Here is a 22,061-nt window from a genome sequence, read left to right as displayed (position 1 = left end):
GTGCCAGGTCCAAGTCGAATGCCTCAAGAAGGGCATATGGTGTAAAAAAAACTAATCCAAATCAAATCATGCATGACTCGCTTTGGTAACCCCTTGACTGGGAAAGGCCAAATACAAAAAGCTAAAGTAAATGAATGAATACAAGTGAAAAAAATAAAAATATTCATGCATTCTTTCTACATTTTTTTCCTCACATGCTGCTTCTGGTCTGTAGGACAGGGCGTGGTAGAGTATGATGTGAATTTGCGATGAAAAATGAGCTGAGCAATATTACATTACATTGCTGTTTTTCATTGTAAGGATTTATTGCCCCGCCCCACTCCTCCCACCACCTTCCGCTTTGACATGTCCTTAAGCAGATCATATGAAACTCAGTAAACTTGAATATATATGTTAATATTTCCATTTATTCATGGGACGTGAATCAAAGGATAGTGTATTCGATGTGAGGGTTTTTTTTCCCCAGTTTCTGTCAGCCGCCCTTTGACCTTTGCTGAATGTCAGCATGCGAGCGCTGGGGGCCGGCCTGTCACGTCCCACTTCAAAATGCCCAATAAAGCTGAAATGGTTTAAAAAATAATGGTGATACATATCTGGGAACGGCTGTCCTTCATGGCCCAATGTTCCCGGCGGGCTTTGTAGCATCTCCCTCTCTCTTTTGCCCTTTTAGTAGCCGTCTCCATTCTGCCGTCCACCGTGAAAATCTGCGCCTTATAGTTTAATGAAAGAAAAATAATTTTAATAAACAATGTTTTTAATTGACTCACAGCCAACCCTTGGGGGCTTAAATCTTAAACATGAGTGGGATTTTAGAAAAATCACCTACCCACTGTGTCTTTAGGGAGATCCTGGCAACTGGTTTGCAGTACCATGCAGCAACTTATCTCACATTTGACACAAAAGTTATCAGGTTGAAAGGGCAACCTGAAATGAAAACACCTGAAGACATGACCTCAGCTAAAATCGTACAGCAATTAATAAGCGATGCAAATCTACCAAACTCAGCTGGCAAGTCTGGGAAATCTACTGTTCTTTCTCTGACAATAATACATTTGACAATTAATCAATATTCAATATGATTCAAATATTAATTAATTATTAATTGGTGAAATTATCACATTTTTAAAATATGTCGAGAGTGCTTTGACTTAAGAACCTTTACTAATGTAGAGCTTAATGAATAAGTTCCCCGTTCCTCACAGTCTATTGCGTGATGGATAATTTAATGGCTGAAGCCCCAGTTTTGTAAGAAGTTCTGGAGCCTTTGCTCTCATCTGCACGCAAAATAACTTCTTTGTGACATTATGGTGGATATTTTCAGAGCACGAGTACACAAGTTTGTGTGTGTGTGCTGGAATTTGGATGGCAGAGTCTGTGAAGTGAAGGACGTGTCTGCTGGCTGATCACCGAGCAATACTTAGTTTTCGCTGCAAAATATATTGTTCAATGCAGTGATGTGCGGTCAGGTGGGCAGGTGAGGAAGAGCCTTACTTTTATGTTGGAAAAAACCCAACACTAATTCATAAAATACATTTTGTTCTGTTATTTGCACATTTTCTAATCATATACTGGGAAAAAAACCTGAATTTAGACTTCCACTATTGATGTCCCAGTCTACTTAGGGCCCAATTTTCTAAGATCCAATTACCACACAGTAAACAGTATGTGCAATCTATTAAAATAGCGTGTACTCTTCAGTGGGCGTGTTGCGTGCGATTTACTAACGCTGCGCGTGCAATTGTAAAGTGGTCTAGACCGCCTAACTTTAATGAGGATTTTGCGTGTACGATATGGGGAATCAACATGAAGAAATTCAATTACTGCACATTCATGTTATCATGCTCCTACCTGCGACATTTTGCTATGTTTTCAAACAAGCAACAGACATACACTACTTGTTATTGGCATTTTAGAAGCAGTCCTACATTGCATCTACAATGACACCATTTATTTATTTATTCTTACAGCTGAAGGTGCGCTCATTGGTGAGCGGCTGGACATTACTCCGTTCAAGACAGAAAAAAATGCTTACTTAAAGAAGTTCTTTAAGAAATATTCTAAAATGGATTGATGGATGGATATTCTATGTGAAACTTGGTCCAAACGAGCCGTTTGGAATTTGAGATTTTGGTGACATATTTTGCTTTAAATACATCAGTGGATATCTCCATCTATGGTAGAGGTTTATCCAAAGAGCTTTGCGCGAGTCCGCCATTTTAATTCACTTGTAGTCCGACGTTATAGTCAATAAGCTCCTTTTTCTCTGTCCTCTTGTTGTGGGGCAGACTGGCTCGTACGTGCACATGCATCCTCCGCTGTTGCCTTTTCTAATATACAGTAGCGTATAGTTCTCCCTTATATCTGTCAGTAGACTCCATATAGAAGCACTAACAACTACCACATGACTGCCGGGGAGAAGATGCAGTCGAAGTGAGCTTAGCCTGGAGGAGGACTTTGGCACATAATTAAGAGCACCCACAAAACGGCTCATGAGTCAGAACGCGGCTTGAAGATGGTCTGTAAAACAAAATCTATGCAAACGTTTACCAAAGCACCACCATTACATGTTATGTAGATCACAAGGAAGTGTTTTAAATGTAGAAAACAATGATGATCTGAAATTTATGTTTACATGCTTTCAAATAAAAGAAAGCACACAAAAGGATGCAACAGTTATAATTTCAACACTGGCGGCCAAACTATATTAGAAGCTTTTAAGTTAATTGTTAACTTACCAATGAAGATGTTTAAGACTTGGCATCGATGGCCACATCCACGAAAGCCAACTGGCTAGCATAAGCAATAGCAGCAGGGTGTTTATCAAATGGCTTGTGGACAACAAATTGTCATCAAATTTGCAAAAAAAAGAAAAATCATCCTCAAGTAAGAGCTGTTCGGCTCGGCCTTTTAGAATTAGTTTCGTACCTTTTTGGTAAATGTGTGTTTGAGGTGGCCACTTCGAGGCCTGAGTGTGTAGGAAGACAAAGAGCAGGGGCCTCATGTATTAAGCTTGCGTAGAGTGCACAAAAACCTGCAGTACGGCCTTTTTTCATGGCAAAGTTGAGATGTATCAAGAGTAAACTTGACGTGGAAACTTCGGTTCCCTCACGCCACCGTGATGCTTCACGTACACACATTTCCACAGGCCGTGGATACTTTGGCGACACAGAGGTGGTCGTTCGAGCTTTGCCAACATTTGATTTCAACAATGTAAAAAAGATCAAGGCAAAGACACAAATTTCACTTTTTTGCCAATGCACTTATTGTTTCATATTAATATTTGTGAGGATGTTAATTTATGACATACTTTATGTAGGTGTTCATTTTGCCAGCTGTTGCTATCACAATGTGTTCCTGTGACTCCTTGGCCACGTCAAGCGGACAGCAGCTGCCGGTTGCGGCGTATTGCAGAGGTGTGGACTCGAGTCACATGACTTGGACTCGAGTCAGACTCGAGTCATGAATTTGATGACTTTAGACTCGACTTGACAAAATGTAAAGAGACTTGCAACTCGACTTAGACTTTAACATCAATGACTTGTGACTTCACTTGGACTTGAGCCTTTTGACTTGACATGACTTGCTACTTTCCCCAAAACCTAAAGCTTAAAAAGTTATTTGGGAGCGCTCCGTAGCTTTCATTTTCTACGTGTCTGTCTATCAGCGTGTGTGCTGCGTGTCAGCGTGTGTGCTCTCAGTACAACAGCCAATCAAATTAGATATACATTGTTTTCATCACACAGCATTCATCCAATCAAATTGCAGGACAACCAATGAACAAGAGTTGTCAAACAACGCGCCAGTGAGAAAGATTTATACCAAAGTTGGTTTCGTTTGGGTATAAAAACTACGACTTGGTCAACGAATTGCCGTATGCAAATCACGCAGTTGGAATATTACAGACGGAGACGCAACAACTTCCAACTTCGTTCGACATTTGAAGTTGCACAAAGAAGGGTAAGTTTTGAATGTAAGCTAACGTTTATTGGCTAAGTAACATGACTTTTATTTGCTGTGTAGTTAAATCAGTGAGGCTGTAAACTCACTGCTAACGTCATAACCATAGACATCTTATAAGGGTACACAGCATCGAGCGCTACTGCCTACTGGCGCAGACGAGACGCGGGGCCGCCATCTTGGAGTGGTGATCCGCTCCACTCAGTGCAATTCATTTGACAGGAGCAATGAACTGTCAACGCATTTAATTCATTTTACCTCACTGAATACCACTCATTTTCACACGCTTTTTTGTCATACGTGTAGCTATGATAACGGACACATGTTTTATTATTCATAGTTTGCTTAACAGTAATAGAATATTCTTATACGCTATAAGTGACCAGACGTCCGAGATTAAAACTGGGAATATAATCCCAGAGAAGGGGAAAAAACGGTCAGCTATTTTTAAATTGAAGAAACAATATGATGACGTTATATATACATGCTACATAAACAATGTATGAATACATTAGATATCTATATATCTTATAGACCGTATCTCTGTTGCTGCAGCAGCAGAGAGTTTATTCTGTCTTGACACTTTGTATTGATATGTTGTATTACATTCTTCCCTTAAATGATAATGTTTACAGTGATTGTTATATATGTATTTTTTATGTATGTCGCTTTGGATAAAAGCGTCTGCCAAATACTTAAACATATGTAAACACCTGAAAGTCTTTATATCAGCTAAAACCACCAATCTGTTTCACTGGATTCAGAATAAAACCAAATTCTGTTTTACCCAACAATGTTAGTATTTGAATATTGTTACTTGAAGACTTATTCCTGGTTACAATTATACTGTTAAGAAAGTATTGTCTTATATTTTGCCTAAAATGAGAATGCATTATAATCAATGGCGGCTGGTGAATTTTGTTTTAGTTGGGGCTGAAAGTTTGTAAACCAAACCCCTGTAGGGGGGTCATCCTCCTCCAGAAGATTTATTTGTGATTTTCACATACAAATATTGAAGATCTTTGCTCCTTCTCAACTCTGTGGTAATGTTATTTTCATAAAATACAACCAATAGTACATTAATGTTAAATCTTACTTGTGAAAAGTAATCCCCCGATTCCTATTTTCAACAGTCCGCTCATTTGAGCAGGAAAACGCTGAACACCAGCCCGGCATCTTTGTTTTCTACCTGTCAACTGTCAGTTTAGGCTGCTCGCCGGCTCCTCATCACCACTTCAAGATGCAAATTGCTCGCGTCACAGCAACCAATATTGCGTCTACTTATAAGATGTTTATGGTTATAACGTCATTTCAAACACGGCAATATGTTGCGTCCACTGCAGTTTGCCACCTTATTCATACTTTTTGTCAAGTGATTTTTTAAGCAGGGTTGCATGAGGTACCTACACATAACGTTACGTTAGTAAATGTATCACACACAGTAACATAACGTTAGACGGCGGTCAGCAGCACCGCGTATTTTAGCCACCTACAAAAAGACAAACATAGTCAAATAAAGGTCAGTTAAAATATATACTATATTAAGAATATGTGTACATATTGCATAGGGCCCTGACATCTAAAAAGTACAACTCTGTTCATTGTTATGTTCATGTATTTGTTATGTTTTTCATGTGTGTACACACATCAACACACATACAGTATGAGATGAGATCAATGAAATAAGGTAAGAACAGAATAGAAACTGCTGTGGAACTAGTTACAATGCAATATGCCATGGAAATACAATGTTAACACTTTTGTACAAATAAGTACAGTTGCACTTGTTTTTGCAAATGTGTTTATTCTGTAAAGGAATGAGTTAAATGTTTAAAATTGTTTAAACTATTAAAATTACTGGTTAATAGTGCTATTATGAATTGCAATGTCAGTACTATTTTCTTTCCTGCTATTTCAAATGCACTTGTTTTAATAAATAAATACAGCGGTTTAAAAGCATACACAATCTGTGTAAAAATATTAGTCTGTGGTCAAAAGGACTTGAAAGGACTCGAAACTCAAAATGCAGGACTTGTGACTTGACTTGAGACTTTCCAGTCTTGACTTTGGACTTGACTCGGGACTTGCCTGTCTTGACTCGGGACTTGACTCGAGACTTGAGGGCAAAGACTTGAGACTTACTTGTGACTTGCAAAGCAATGACTTGGTCCCACCTCTGGCGTATTGGCACCTGAGACTCTGTGTTACATAAGGCTGAGACAGCAAGTCCTCTTTGTGGTTGTAATTAGGGATGTATACAGTTAGGATGTTATTGATTCAATACCGGTAATCATCAGTACTCTTATCGGTACTATATTTAATTGGTGTAAATAAAGATGTGAAAAATTTCATTTTTAATTACCATTTTTATTTGATTTATTATTTGTATTATTATCGCTTCTTTATTTGTGATTATTCCAAGCTGATTATCAGATCCGAGGGATGGCCGATATTGCAAAAAAATAAGAAAAATGGTCACATCTTGATTAATATCACAATTGTTTTACATTGTTTTTAACTTTCCAGTTTTAAAGCATTTATACTAATAAAACATAAACAGCCCTAAAACTTATGTTTTAGGGCTGTGAATCTTTGAGTACCACACAATTTGAGTCAAATCCTGGGGTAATGATTTGAATTAGAATCGATTATCGATTTTACATATCATTGCAGCGACTATCTTTTCAAAAGGGGTGCAGCACTACTTTATCCCCAGTCCTCTCGTCTGTTTTGGCGGTGCACATACATCATCTTCTTCACCTTCTTCCCGATGTCCAAAATGTTTTTTTTATTTCAGCCTGCGTGTGGTTATCGGAGCACACAGCATTTGACAGGCTCTCAATCTCAACCCTTTTTCGTTCGCTCGAAACACGAGAAAGAAGCACCTCCTACCGACTCATACTTATTTCTGATTGCCCTTAGTGTTCAGATCTAGGGAACATGGCTAATTTCAATATGATTTGCATATTTGTACGGGGGTGTGGCTTGTGTGTGTTCCGGGTAAGCCAACCAAGCAGACATCTGCAATCAATTCCACCTTGATTGTGATGTAACAAAGAAATGTGCTTGGATTAGTGCATGCACACACTTTAATACATGTAAATATTTTCTTGCGTACGCTGTTCTCTGGATTTCAACATACACCACTTTTTAGTAGGAAATCCATGCAACTCTTAATACATGAGGCCCCTGGCCTGGCAGCTAGCCTGACTACATGGAGATGAGTATTTGTGAAGTGCATGGTCCCCATAATCATGATTTCTCCAGACAAACTGTCCTTCGACTCACAATGACAGCATTTCAGTCACGTTATGTCAATTTCTGTGACTTTCTGGGTTTAATAGTAGATTGCATTATTTGGCCAATTCCATGGTTTCGTCTGCGATTCTGTTAACGCGGGAATCATAGAGCCCTAGATAACGTTTATTTTGCTGCCCTCAGCTGCGCATTTAGCACAAAGTTTGTTCATTCTGTTCATATCTATGATTTTGTTTACTTCTGTTGTACCATATAACCACAAGTGGAGCGAGAAAAGGTTGATTCTGACTGACTGTTGTCATGGACATTTTCTCCTTGTTTCATCAAGTTAATATATGCTCACTGCTGTTAGAGAAAAATCATACTGAGAGTAGTTGTAGTGCCCTGAGTCAATATGAATTGGAAGCATTCTTAAGTTAGCTTTACACAGAAGAAGAAGCTAGTGGCTTTTGTTTGAAAACAACTTCATTTAAACTGACAAAATGCAAGTAAGAGATTTTAATGCGATGCTCAACGAATGAATGAAATTGACCACCGAGATGGAGAATTATATGTACAAGCTGAAAAATGTCTTCAAACTAGACTTTTAGACAAAACAAAAGTAAATCTAACTTTAACAAAAACACCAGTTCATTTTTGCAGTAAAATGTTATGAAGCAATGAAGAAGCAATGTGAAAATGCTTCAAACACAGAAACTATTCAAATTTAGAAACACACAAACAATGTTGTAAATATGTTTCAAATAAAAATAATCCGGTCAAATAAATACTGCAGAATCAAATAAAAAATGCTGCAAATGCCAAAAAACACACACAGACAAAACAAGTTTGCAGGGATACACAATAAAACATTTACAGATAACTTCCTGCTTCTCAAGACCGGCACTAATAACTTGTTTGTATCCAATATATATTTTTTAAATATATATTTAACTGTAGTTTGTTCACACCTTTCTTTGTGGTTGGCTTTGGGGTAGGTATTTTTATTTTTATTTTTTTATTTTTTTTTAAAGCACTGCAGTTGCTTAAAATCAGGGACAGCGATGGTATTTTTGAACCGGCGGACCAAACTGTCACCAGATGATTTCAACTCAATTAGTTATTTTTCCTCTCCAAGCCTTAATAAAAGCATGTTTTATTTAAATATTTTATAATAACGGCAGTGTAACATATGTACTGTACTTAAATAAAAAAGTTTGTATACTGAACATAACATTTACATTTTAATGACAGACAAAGAAGTCACAAAATGACAATGCAGAAGAAAGTAGTAATGATAATAATATAAAAGTAATAAATAATAGTAATAATACAGAAGTCTAGATAATGTGTGTTTTTCCCACAAGTAAAAATATACTGTTTCATGGCAAAATCTAACATTCTGGGGCAATTATTTTACATTTTCAGTACATATAAGTAAGTCTTGCCTTGTTTGAGTGTGTTGCTCCTGGACTTTTCACTTTTGCATATACTTTACATTCCTAATCCCAACCAAAAGAATAGATATTGGTCTAAAATCAACCCTGACACACTTTTGCAGCTTAAACATGCCGGCAGTCATCGGTACAGTATAGATCTTAGCTATGCATTTGCCCCGCCCACTTTCATTATCTTGCTGTCTCCCTCAAAGTGCTTCGCCACATTTCCAGCTGAAAACAATGCAGCACTATTTTGAATCTGAACAGGAAGTGCAGGGACAATATGAGACTGTGTCTCTATAGTGTGACACCACGCAGCATCTCTGTATGGGCCTGCGGACCTACATTATTTAGCGCGATGAATGTATTCACTTGGCTTTAAGTGCAAAGATGTAAGCGTACATATTAAAGTGTTGCACATGTTCCACAGGCAGGGGAAAACAAGACAGGATAGTCATTAGAAAAAGTAAAAAAAGGATGAAACCACACATTGTCCTAACTTGGAGAGAATGTCTGCGCCCAAGGGCGTCATTGTAAGAAGGAGGCGGGAGGAGCTTAGCCCTCAGGGGATTCACTTGATGTGAGCGTACAAAGCGCGCAAGCGAAAAATTTTGCACTTGCAAGATCTTTTCGCTCACAAGAGGTGGTGGAGTGATTGTTATTAGTGTATCATATATTTCTGATGACAATTATACATACTGTAAATGAGCTTCGCTCTCTTTTTTCAGCAACTAAAATCAGTCACTATCATGCTAACCATTTGACTTAGTTTGCTAGCTTGCTTTTTATTTATCAAAATGGGAGCACCTGTTCCAATAATTACATGAGACTGTTACCTGTTCAGCTCTCACTGGATCGGTTCGCAGCCGAGTGTGAAGCGACTGGGATGGGAATCAGCACCTCCAAGTCCGAGTCCATGGTTCTCGCCCGGAAAAGGGTGGACTGCCATCTCCGGGTTGGGGAGGAGACCCTGCCCCAAGTGGAGTAGTTCAAGTACCTCGGAGTCTTGTTCACGAGTGAGGGAAGAGTGAATCGTGAGGTCGACAGGCGGATCGGTGCGGCGTCTTCAGTAATGTGGACGCTGTATCGATCCGTTGTGGTGAAGAAGGAGCTGAGCCGGTAGGCAAAGCTCTCAATGTACCGGTCGATCTACGTTCCCATCCTCACCTATGGTCATGAGCTTTGGGTTATGACCGAAAGGAGAGGATTACAGGTACAAGCGGCCGAAATTAGTTTCCTCCACCAGGTGGCGGGTCTCTCCCTTAGAGATAGGGTGATAAGCTCTGTCATCCGGGAGGAGTTCAAACTAAAACCGCTGCTCCTCCACATCGAGAGGAGCCAGATGAGGTGGTTCAGGCATCTGGTCCGGGCACGTCCGACCGATAGGAGACCACGGGGAAGACCCAGGACATGTTGGGAAGACATGTCCTGGGAAGACATGCGTTCCCGGCTGGCCTGGGAACGCCTCGTGATCCCCCGGGACGAGCTGGACGAAATGGCTGGGGAGAGGGAAGTCTGGGCTTCCCTGCTTAGGCTGCTGCCCCCGTGACCCGAACTCGGATAAGCGGAAGAAGATGGATGAATGGATGGATGTTACCTGTTAGCTATTAGCTCTTAACTGGAGCTAATTGGTACTTCCAGGTGTTGCAAAAACGTCCTTTCTTGAAAGACTTCTGTAAGTCCATCTTGTAGACGGGTTCTCCTAATGCTGCTGCTCTCTGTCTGGCTCTGGCTGTGTGCAGCATGCACACTGTTATAGGGCCGTAACTAGGATTTGACAAATACAGAGGTCAAAAATTGGTGGTCCAAGCGGAGCTTTGAAAGGCTGAAATCATGGGTATTCCAGCTCCATATAAATATTACAATGAGAAACACAATGAATGTCCAGAATAACAAAAGCTGTCACGGCTGTTTACACCAGGCCGTGCCCTTTTGTTGGTGTTCTGCAGTGTTTTTGAGTTCGTTCCTATCCTGCTCTTTTATTTTGGTGACTCTTCCTTTTGTGTTGGTGTTATTTTGTGACCGCTTCACACATCTTTGTCATAGAGCATTTCCCCTCACCTGTTTTCTGTTTGCAATCAGTTCTATTTAAGTTGAGTGTGAGCCACCATTCATTGTTGGAACATTTTCTGTTGATGCTACTATCCTTGATCCTCTGATGACCATAGACAAACCTTTTGGACACTTAATGCAAGTAACTCGAACTGTGTGGACGCCGTCAGCTCCACATTCCCTGTAAGTGTTTTGCATTTTGTTTTGTTTCGTCATAGCCTGTTTAGTCAGAGCACTTCCCCGTTGCTCTCGCTTTTTGTTAGTTTTATTAATAAATTCCCCTTTGTTACCACACGCTCCAACCTCGCTAATCTGCATCCCTAAAGTCACGACAACTTCCGGCGTCTCTCATGACGCACCGCTCATCTACATATTACAAAAGCTTTCACTGAGGTAGAACTATCACGTGTTATATTTAACATATTTGACAATCGGCACGATTGTAAAAGTCCACTTTTTTTATTAACATGTTAAAGGTTAGCGTATTAAATTTTTTAAACTTCATTAAAACAAACATTCATTAAAAACCTTACTACAATTTCAACTATGACAAGGATTTGAACCCAACACCTTCTGCTTTGCAACTCAAGTACTAATGACGCACGCCCCGAGAACCACCGGAAGTCCAAGGGAGAAATCGAGTCCCATATTCTTATTAATGACAGAGCATAATGTGGCCAGTAATACGTTTAGGGTAAAAGTTTATATGAAGTGCCTTGTCATTTAATAATTTACATTTGACATGTGCTTCTTCACGCAACACCCCCCGTCCTCACAAATTGCAAAACCCTACGCACAGCATGTGTTCTGCGTTTAGGGCAGAGCGGGCCTAATCTCTGTGAGGAGAATCTGGCTGACTGACAGCTTTTCACATCAATTTCAGTCAGGTGAAACCAACATTAGTCACGTCTGTATAATTTTATGTTAACGTTATGTTGACAGCACATTTCGGATGGGATGATGTTTAAAGCAAAAGTGGACTCCGTTGCATTAAGTTGTTGTCTGGGAGTTGTAGCCAGCTGTGCTTGACCAAAGTTCATATATGAGCTACCCACTGTATGGTGATGTACACAAAATACATTTGCAGTCAGTTATATAATCGTCTTTTTATCACTTGAAAAAAATTCAGAAGACATGACCTGCAGCCATACTTGCCAACCCTCCCAATTTTCCCGGGAGACTCCCGAATTTCAGTGCCCCTCCCGAAAATCTCCCGGGGCAACCATTCTCCCGAATTTCTCCCGATTTCCACCCGGACAACAATATTTTGGCACTGCCTTTAGCGTCCTCTCTCACCTGAAAAGGAGACTATTATATATGTCTCCGTTATCCAGAGGTTTACCTATAACACATAAAGTAGGCAGGCACGGAGCTATTTCTCAGCGTGTGTTTATTCCAGCCGGCACGTTAATACACTGACACACAACATCCGGATTCCCATCATAGAGTGTCCGCCCTGAGATCGGTAGGTTGGAGTTCAAATCCCAGCCGAGTCATACCAAAGACTATAAAAATGGGACCCGTTTCCCTCCCTGCTTGGCACTCAGCATCAAGGGTTGGAGTTGGGGGTTAAATCACCAAAATGATTCCCGGGCGCGGCGCCGCTGCTGCCCACTGCTCCCCAAGGGGATGGGTCAAATGCAGAGGACAAATTTCACCACATCTAGTGTGTGTGTGACATTCATTGGTACTTTAATCTTTAAAAAATGCATTGCTTCAAAACTACGGCAAGTAGTAATGTCCAAAAACATAACAGAGACGAAGCAGAAGAACGAAGAAGAGACATGGCAACGACGAGTAAGAAGAAGTACGCTTGCAAGTTCCAAAATGATTGGAAAAAATAATTTCAGTTCATCCAGGACAGCTCGAAGGGGAAGGGGTATGCTGCATACAAATTTTGTACGTTTGTAGATCAGACTTCTCCATTGAACACGGTGGCCGAACGGATATACTCATTCATGAACGGATTATTTACAGTATATATATATATATATATATATATATATAAGAAATACTTGAAAATATATACACCCCCCTTTTAGTGAAGTTATTTACAAAATGTATACATGGTAGGCTATAGGCTACTAGGAGCTAATAGCTAAGCACACAAGCTATCCATCCATCCATCCATTTGCTACCGCTTGTGCCTTACGGGGTCGCGGGGGGCCCTGGAGCCTATCCTAGCAGACATACGGAATATGTGTCCTTAATTGAACACTATTGTCTAAAATACAACATTTGTCAATATAAACATGTATGAAATAATTATAGTTGCATGTTACTTACAGATACAAAGTACCCACCGCAGAAGCATATTAAAAAGTATCGAGGAACAAACATGTCCGCCTCATTCAACTTACTTTGTCATGAGCTTAATTTAATGAATTATTGTGACCTCTGGTTGTGGCCAAAAACAAATCAACACTCCACTTCAAAATGATTACATCTCTCGAGTCATAAGGTTGGTGTTTTTCATAATTACCATTGTCCTGTGAGTAATTTCACTTGATTCAAATGTTTCTAATATTCTACACTACAAAATAATGTCCTATGATTCATGCTATCATATCAGATTAATATCGGTATCAGTCAATACTCATGGTTCCAATACTGGTATACTATCCCAAGTAAAAAAAAGATGTATCGGGACACGTACTGTTTAGTCAATAATCCATTGGTGTATGTCAAAAAAAAAAAAGTGATTATTGCAGAAATGTGCACTTCATACAATACTATTACAAAGTTTTGAACAAAAAAATTATGTGTAATCGATTGTATTTTTGTCAAAATATTGGGGTGTTTATAAAATTAGATTATGCAAGCATGTAATTAACTGTGTTTAATCATGAAAAATCAAATGTGGTTAATCTACTTAAAAATAATTGTTAGATAGCCCTAATTATAATGTATACATAACAGGTTTAGGCAAATGAAAAGTATATGATGCATGTGAAAGAATGAGTGATGTTTTGTGCGTCAATACCGATATTTTTAATCAGTCTCAAATGTGTTCTGATCTGATGTACCCGAGCACCTGCTGTCAGTGAATCCTACACCACCCTTGGGTGCTCCAGTCTTGTGCGATCAAAGCAAATTATCACATATGCAAGCGGGAAAGCACGCACACACATCCATTCCCTGCTGGGACAATTTATTCTGGCAAGATGATGAGTGACAAGGCTGTGTGTGAGTTTGTGTGTGTCAGAGAGAGAGAAAGCAAGCGATAAGTAAACACACGCACAAGTGGTCAAAAATGATGAGTTAACGAGTGTGACAGTGTCAGCCTGGTCAGGGACAATGTCACGCTCATGACCACGAGGTGTGTGTTGACATATGTGCGTGTGCTGTAGTTCAGTTTTGTTGTGTGTCTTTCAGTGTGCATGTGCGTCATGTGTCACCAAAGTGGCATCACTATGTGACACACGTCTTGCTTAGTTCTGCACGCAAACCATGCGGCAAATTGATTGCATATAAAATGCTAATGCAAGCTTTACTGTCCTGATCTTGAACCGTCAGTGTCATTTAAAGGGACGGTGCACCTGTTCAGTGTGGGTTCAGAGACATACACAGGGGTCTGTGGGGGCTAAACTCATCTAAAGATGAAACGTGTATAGATAGCTCGGATAAGTATACGAATGCTTCAGTAATTAGGATCAAAGTCACCTCGAGGACACCAGCAGTTAAATATGTTCTTTCTAATGCAGTTTTTAGGGAAAGTAGCAGAAATACTCAAATAACGATGATTGATGCATTCCGCCCCAACGAAAAAAACAAAAGAAGAGCTCTGCTGCAAAACAAACGTTGCTCAGTGCCATCAATCAATAGGCTGTGAAGAGGCGGATCCGAAAGCCACACATTGATCATCGCACACACAGAATATGAGCATCTCCAAATGGTTTTCAATGAGGGCACCTATGCTATGGTGGACACAAGGGGGTGGAGCTTGTTGCACAACAGCAAGGAGGCAATGGCGGGAAGGTCCTTATACTTGAATATATTTAATCAAATTGTTTGTTATTCTCATATAGTTTAATGATATCACGCACTTATAATGATACAGTCCATTAGTCTGTGCATATGACCAAATAGTGTGCCCTGAAGCATCATTTCTGGATGCCTCCACAGAGCAGCCGCACTGCTTTTTGAGAGAAATTCAGCTACCCTCTCATTGTCCTGATCCATTAACAATGGAGCCACCATTATGTAACAAGGCAGCACAATAGCTGCAGGATCTATAACATTGGCCCCAAAACAAGATGATTTAGTGGGAAAAATAGAGCGACTGAGGAGGGATATGTCGGGAGGGGAAACAAGGGGAGGGTGGAGGCCAGATGTCCTTGAGAAGATAAGCTAATAGAGAGAGCAAGTCGCTCCCTGGTGTGGTCCTGTCCAGCGGGCCGGTCTATGAGGCAGTAAATGGGCCCAGTTCAATGTGTGCTCTCCAAACGCGGCCACACAATATTGATCAGTCAGTGTGTGTTAGCGACAGGAAACGATGAATCACGGCCTTGGCACACTGTCGGGTACAATGCCCGGCCCAACTCGACTTGACTTGCCTGGTGCTGCTCGGGTATGAACTGGTGCTGGAGGCGGGGTTGCCACAACACCAGAGGACAACACAAGCTATTTCAGTTTTGCTTTGATATCCATTCGACGGCTTAACATCCTCATTAGATCATATCAGACTGACACACACACATACATATTGGAAGGGTGAAATTATCTCCCCCCTGCACCCGTTACCTCAGTTATCATGGCATCTCATCATTTGTTTGTGTGAGCGCATCAGTCTGCTGATTTATTAGTTTGCGTTGTGTGGACGTGTGCGCTCATAAGAACGTTTGGTTGTGTGTACGTGGGTTTATGCAGGGCAAATTGACCTTGGTATAAGCTGAGTGGACCGTGGTGCAGGGGCATCCTTAGTATGGTACAATGCGGTTACTTGGTGAGAAGGTATGTAGGTCAGGCCGAGACACATGAACACCTGTCCTACCCACATCCATCAGGTAGGCAGTGAATGTTTAAGGACACACACTACAGCGTGAAATGGCCTTCGGGCACTGCAAAGGCAGCCCAAACTTTCTTTGCACAAGATAGTGACGCACAAGCAGACAGTTTTGGATGTGTCATCGCCACACTCCGACACACACGCACAAACACGCGCACACACGCACACACACGCACACACTTCAGAGTTAAATGAGGCATACAAACAGTTCCAACATGATGCTGTGCACCTCAAACACCCCAATAATAAACATATTATTAGAAATGTCAGCCAGTCTCTAAGGTCTTGAAAAGAGATCAAGTGTGGACTCAGGCTCGAGCTCAGACACACACAGACACACACACACACACACACACACACACACACACACACACACACACACACACACCCCCACACACACACACACACACACACACACAGCCAGAGGTCACAGTGTCGTCCCCATGCATGCTCCTTGAGAGAATGATGAAGATGCACATTGCCATAGACAGTACTTAACACAGACCCCATCAGTGAAATGGTGAAGCTAATAATGGCTCTCTAACCCCAGCCTTCATACTTTCAGCCCGCCATTACCATAATAAATCCATAGCGTGTGAAAAGCACGGAGGCCATCCCGACGGAAAAGTTCCCCCTCGACAATAGCCCGGCGTCACCGCTTTGCCAGCGTCGCTTAAAACATATTTTACTGCTGTAATTACGGAAGAGCGCAACCGCCTGCTCTGCTGCATGGCAGATGCTGCGTCCCACGTTGGACGTTGCCTATGTCATTATCGGTATGAACTTTGCACGCGTACGTGACGAATATCGCACTTTCAAGAGCAGCAGATGCACAACACAGTGATTGCTCACCTGCCAGGGCATGCACACTGCTGCGGCTCTCTAAAGCAGTGTTTCTTAACATTGATGGGTTGCCAGCGTCCCCTAGAGAGCCCCCCAAAAAATGTATGTTCCTAAATCCTGTCGCAATACACTCTTCCACCACTTGTGGCAATAACAACAATCTCAAACAAACTGAAGAAGTCTGCCGCTAAAGTCATAGAGAAGTTTCTTAAGTGCAAAAATGATGACTAAAGCGGTGAAGCTGTATTTTCATTTATACTTAATTTTTTTTGACAGTTTAGTTAAGAATCATATCTATTGCACTAAATGGGACAAGCGGTAGAAAATGGATGGATGGATGGATGGATGGATAATTGTATGTAAATGTATTTTTTCAACAGTTATTTAAGAGTCCCTTCGTATGTAGTGTATTTGGTTAATACTCATTTTTCTAATCAGCCTGACCTAAGCCGAAGGTTTGTGTGTTAAATAATATTTGTGATTAACACAGGGTTTCATATAATTTGACATGGTTGTAAACTGTAAGTAGGTTAGATATAAATATTGAATATGATTAAAATCAAGAGTAAGATGAGATAATTTAGTGTTAATATTTGAGTGGGCCCCGGGCCCGTATAGTGGAAAAGTTGGGCCTCAAGTTCAAAAAGGTTAAGAACCCCTGCTCTAAAGTTTTCAGGGTTCTACAAAGTGCGATTTGGGAGCTATTTTTGCCTCGTAGCTAATTTTTGATCGGCTCTCTGCATATTTTGTAAATGTAATTACCATAATTTCTGGACTATAGAGCGCACGTATAGATAAGCTGCGCCCACTTCATTTTTGGACAAAATGGTATAATGTACATATATTAGCTGCACACGTCTATTAGACGCCTTAAATATTTACACAGGCGCTTGTGTTCATTCATTTATAAGTTTAACAAAAGACAGCCCATCAGAGAGTCCTGTCATCGTCCTTCTCCTTCTCTTCCTGTGTGTTTTGGTCGTCTTCTTTGGTGTTGGAGTTGAGTGGACTCATCTATTCTCTGCATTGTTTTTGCTTCCATTTTCATCTTGAGGCAAGTCGCCTCTGGGCTTGAGCAAGGTTGCCCAGTCTTTTGGGGCCCGTTACGGGTAGTGGATTTCAGTTCCGTGGGGCGGACATTTTCTGTTTTGTTGACCAGGCCAATCATCTTCGGTTTTGGAGCTTCGTAGTGTGCGTTTCGTCGTGTCTTGATGAGGTTGAGTGCATAACGAGCTCAATGGCTGACAAAATGAGTTTGTGAATGTGTTTGATTCTATGTGAACAGTTTCATTGGTCCACTGTGACCCAATCAGCAGGTTCATTGGTCTGATTGTACGAGACCTAATTTACATGTGAAGCTTGTAAACTTGAAAACATTTATAAATTAGTGTCATGTCTGTGTTGATCATGTTTTTGTTTGGCCATGTTTTGCTTGGCTTTTGGACACTTTTTAGTTCTTGTCTTCACTCCCTTGCTTTGTCACCATAGTAACCATTAGTTTCACCTGGTTCACATCCTCATGTCACGCATCTGTCTCACGTTTTCACATTTTGAGTCATGCACCTGTTTTCACTAATCATGTCACTAGTATTTAAGCCCATTGTTGCCAGGCAGTCGGCCTGACGACATCACTCTTGACTCACCCTCTACGCACCCTCATGCTGATGATCCATGCTGCTCTTTTTTCATGCTTTTTCTCGTTCCAAGTAAGTTTTATTTATTCAGGCCATAGTTGTGCAAGTTTTGTTTTATGTCCATAGTTCTGCCTTTGTGCTAGTGATTTATTTTCATAGCCACGTTTTGTACCTCCGCTGTGAGCGCCTTTTGTTTGTACTTTTTTGAGTTAGAATTAAATATGTATTCACCTTCACGCCATGTGTGGTCCAAATCATTTGCACCACAGGAGAACAAACCACGCCATAATCCAAGCCTTGACAATTAGAAGCAGAATTGTATAAAGGGCAGAGTTCAAAAGATTGGAAAAAAGTAGCAGCTTATAGTTTGGAAATTAAGATATATTATTAGACAATACAGGTATTATTTGCTTTGTTACCTATAACAGAAAAGCTGAGCTGTAGATATTTCCTCCAAATAGCTTAGCAGGCTTTAACGTACATGTAATTGCGTTAGCATCTTTAATGTACAAGATGCATCAATGGGGCACCGCACATCCTTCAATTTTTCTCTATGCGGCTCTCAGCGAGAACATGTTAGGACACCCCTGGGTTAATGCAAATATGTCATTTATAGTTCGGTATAAAACGGTTAAGAAGTTTTTGCCTAATCCTGCTTGTGATCCTTACTTCTTGATGGATTTGATATGGAAGTCACTCTCAAGAAGACAATGAAGAATAATACAGTTTATTCAATATTTAATCAGCACAATCAAACTTAACAAGAAATAATGATGAATATTATACCATTTATTGAACTATAGTAATATGATATATTGGCACATTTAACAACATCTGATCACTTGAAACCGTAATAAAAATGAATAACAAAACCATGGTCTGACCCTTGCTATGTATATTTAAGTAAAAAAAAATGAATCCAAGATCCTTTTAGGAGATAAATGATGAGCAGTAAAACATTTATATTCTCATTTGCCTTGTTTATTTCCAGTGGCGAATGGTGTAATTAGCGTGCTAATCCCCAAGTACAAACGGTGTGCAATTTCCCTCTCAGTAGGTTAATTTAATGTAACCCCTAGAGACCCTCAAGACGGGTTGGCCACCGGGCATCACAAATAATTCACCTCTTCACACTTTTAAAGTTTATTATTTAGCTGAACCAGAACAATCTGGACAGGGGATGAGGATCTGCAGACGATTGATTAAACTGGAAATGATCCCATTCCAGCTCCTCCAGTGTTGCCAACCGAAAGATAGGATGGGATGCTTCCCAGATTAGGAGTAAACTCTGTACTGGAAATTGCAGCGTGGATGTCCTACAGTGAGGATTAATTTGTTTTCCGGCCATCAACATGATGGCAGACAGAAAAGCAGATGATTTAAAAAATGGAACTTACCTGGTCTTTTTTCCATTTTTCTCCCTCGACTGCCACATAATCGAACCTTCGATATTAAAATAAGGATTTGTTTCTGGCAGAGTGACTTGTTGCTTTTCGGACACGGCTTCCTCTTGCTGGCAATCTGCCGGTTGGTCTGGGGGTCCTTGACCTCCCGACGCTGCCGTATGAGGGAGCTGGCAAGGGCGGCCATCTTCCCAGCACAGGCCCTGCCCCCTCCTCACCAGCCGCCGCCGGCCAGCTGACGCCCAGATGTCGGGGGGTACTGTGGGCCACCCCCCTGCCCGCTCACCCAGGGCGACGGAGCAGGGCTAGGGGACCTCTTCTGATGATGAGCTGGAGCAGCAGGAAAAGATGAAGATGGAGGAAAGAAAAGATTGGGTGAACTCCCAAATACTGAATTTGAAGATTCAAATCAGGAAAAAGCCTTCATTTGTTTGACTTCTTCTATTTGGATGGGTCATATTTTTATCACCCAAATAAATTAGCTCCAGTCCAACGTGCCACTACCCCCTAGCCCCTTCAGCTACAGGGAAGTTTGGTTCTACCATTTTCCAAATTGTGGAATCCAGACAAAAATGTAGTCGGTTCAGACCAGTACTGTGGATGAGAAGCCCACATTGTCCCAAACGTCAACAGTCCAGTGAGCATTTCCTCCTGTCACGGCTCCACAGAATGACAGCGCAAGTTCAAAAAGTACAGACCTCAGGTATCAGCTCGGCGAAATAAGGCAGTAGCCTCTTTTTCCCCCCACACCCCCATTTAGAGTCATTCGTGCCCCTCTGGCATCACAGTGTGGACTTCAGCCTGGGAGAAGTGAGAGAAAAGATGTGAAGCGATCCATCATTCCAGACACGGAGGTGACATTCAAAGAGTGGAAGAAGGAAAGGGGCGGCCGATGGTGATGGTGTGATGGTATCTACCCGATGTCAGATCAGGCTCTCCAAGTCCATCCACCGAATCTGAGCGTGGTGCCGTGTCCTTCAGCCACACTCTCTGCCTTGTAGCTGGCAGAACGAGGGATGAATGAGTGGAGCGAGACAAGGGGAGAGAGACAGGCGAGGGGGGGAGAAGGGGAGGGGCATCTGGCAGGTATGCGCTGGCAAAAGTCCGGTCTGCTGCTGGAAGAGCCTGAAACCAATAGGCACCACCTTTAAGCTTTAATGTAAATGTGTGTGTGTGTGCATGTGCGTGCATGTGTGTGCGTGTGCGTGCGTGCGTCTTTGTCTTCATATGAAGCAGCATGCTTCGCAAGCTCCCCCCTTCTCTCTCTCCAATTCAACAGCCTCCGTCTCTCTCCCACTCCTCTTCCCCTCCTCTCCATCTCTGCCACCCCTCCATCCCAATATGGAGAAGAGCGTCCCTGTCATTGCTACGGTGAGCCTGCATCCCTCGCTTTAACACACGTGTAGCCTTTTGAATTTCCCACCCAATTTGAGTGTAAAAAAACATGAGAGGCAGGCTGCCATTTGCATGCCAGAGCAACAGAGGGCGCTATAGCTACTATAATGGAAGGCAGCCAATAGTAAAAGCCCAGCCAACAACAATCCCCCCATAAAAGAAGTACATTTGTATAGGTGACTCGGCCTATTTAGTACATTTACCAACAGAAACACATTGATATTAGTTTACATGGCCCTTTCTAAAACGGTGCAGTAATAATTAATAGTGTATGCATTCATTAAAATACTTAATTGTTTGCCATCTCCTCTTCTTCACAGTGCAGTTTTGCCCCCGAGTGGAATTTCAGGTTCATTATGTTCTCGGCTCATTTGTTATTCGTGTCTGATTATTTTCCTCTCACCTTTCTCATCCTGTTCTCTGGCTCTTTTGGAGCAAAATCAACATTTGGATTGTAAAAGCAAAGTGAGTCATAATTCAGATGGCAAGTTTTATAGCTGCGCTCGTATGAGGCGCCGCTTCCATTATATTCATGCTTGATAGATGATGATATTCTCGCACAGCGAAGCTAATGCTTGCCCCTCCAGGCTGAGAAAATGGTGGAAAGCTACATTTAATTGTGGGAAAACAAGCTAAGCAAACACCTGATTGTATCCGCTGCATGTTTCATTTTTGATCATGCACAATATTCAGACTTCATACTATAAGACAGCCCGTCCATCCATTTTCTACCGCTTGTCCCTTTTGGGGTCGCGGGGGTGCTGGAGCCTATCTCAGCTGCACATGGGCGGACACCACAATATATAGATATACAGGATTTGTCACGGTCTGCCAACACTTTGTTGCATCATGTTTCAGCATGGATCCCGCTGAGACTCTGTGTCACGGATATAAATGGAGCCAATAAAGATTGAAAGCATGCACAGTGCATCTATAAAAGTACCAATGGAACCATGTCAGAGCCTTAAGGAGATGTTGAAGAGGCCATGTTTGTCATTGCCATTCTTTCGGAACTTTTACAGGGTTGTGATTTTTGTTTGTGGAGAGTTGCCTAGCCTGTAAATCCCACAAGACCCTGACACTGGAGGATGAT

General features: G+C 41.4%; 1 protein-coding gene across 5 annotated transcripts in view; it reads right to left on the bottom strand.

Moving 5' to 3' along the window:
- The window catches only part of LOC133661381 (fibroblast growth factor 11-like), a 98,711-nt gene extending 78,744 nt beyond the window's left edge, over nt 1-19,967 (bottom strand). For 4 of the 5 annotated variants that reach the window (XR_009827929.1, XR_009827930.1, XM_062064545.1 and 1 more), the window contains exon 1: nt 19,568-19,967. Coding sequence is in view for 2 of the 5 variants with exons in the window: in XM_062064545.1 (XP_061920529.1) it covers nt 19,568-19,760 (193 nt within the window). In the remaining 3 variants the exon portion in view is untranslated. Of the gene's footprint in view, nt 1-9,469; nt 9,582-19,567 lie in introns of those variants that run through there. The other variant, XM_062064548.1, reaches the window with a different exon arrangement.
- Nucleotides 19,968-22,061: the final 2,094 nt, after the last annotated feature.

Source organism: Entelurus aequoreus, linkage group LG12, assembly GCF_033978785.1.
Source record: "Entelurus aequoreus isolate RoL-2023_Sb linkage group LG12, RoL_Eaeq_v1.1, whole genome shotgun sequence".
NCBI classification, from domain to species: domain Eukaryota; kingdom Metazoa; phylum Chordata; class Actinopteri; order Syngnathiformes; family Syngnathidae; genus Entelurus; species Entelurus aequoreus.
The sequence above is the reverse complement of the archived record's forward strand: the minus strand, read 5'-3'. Positions and strand labels throughout refer to the sequence as shown.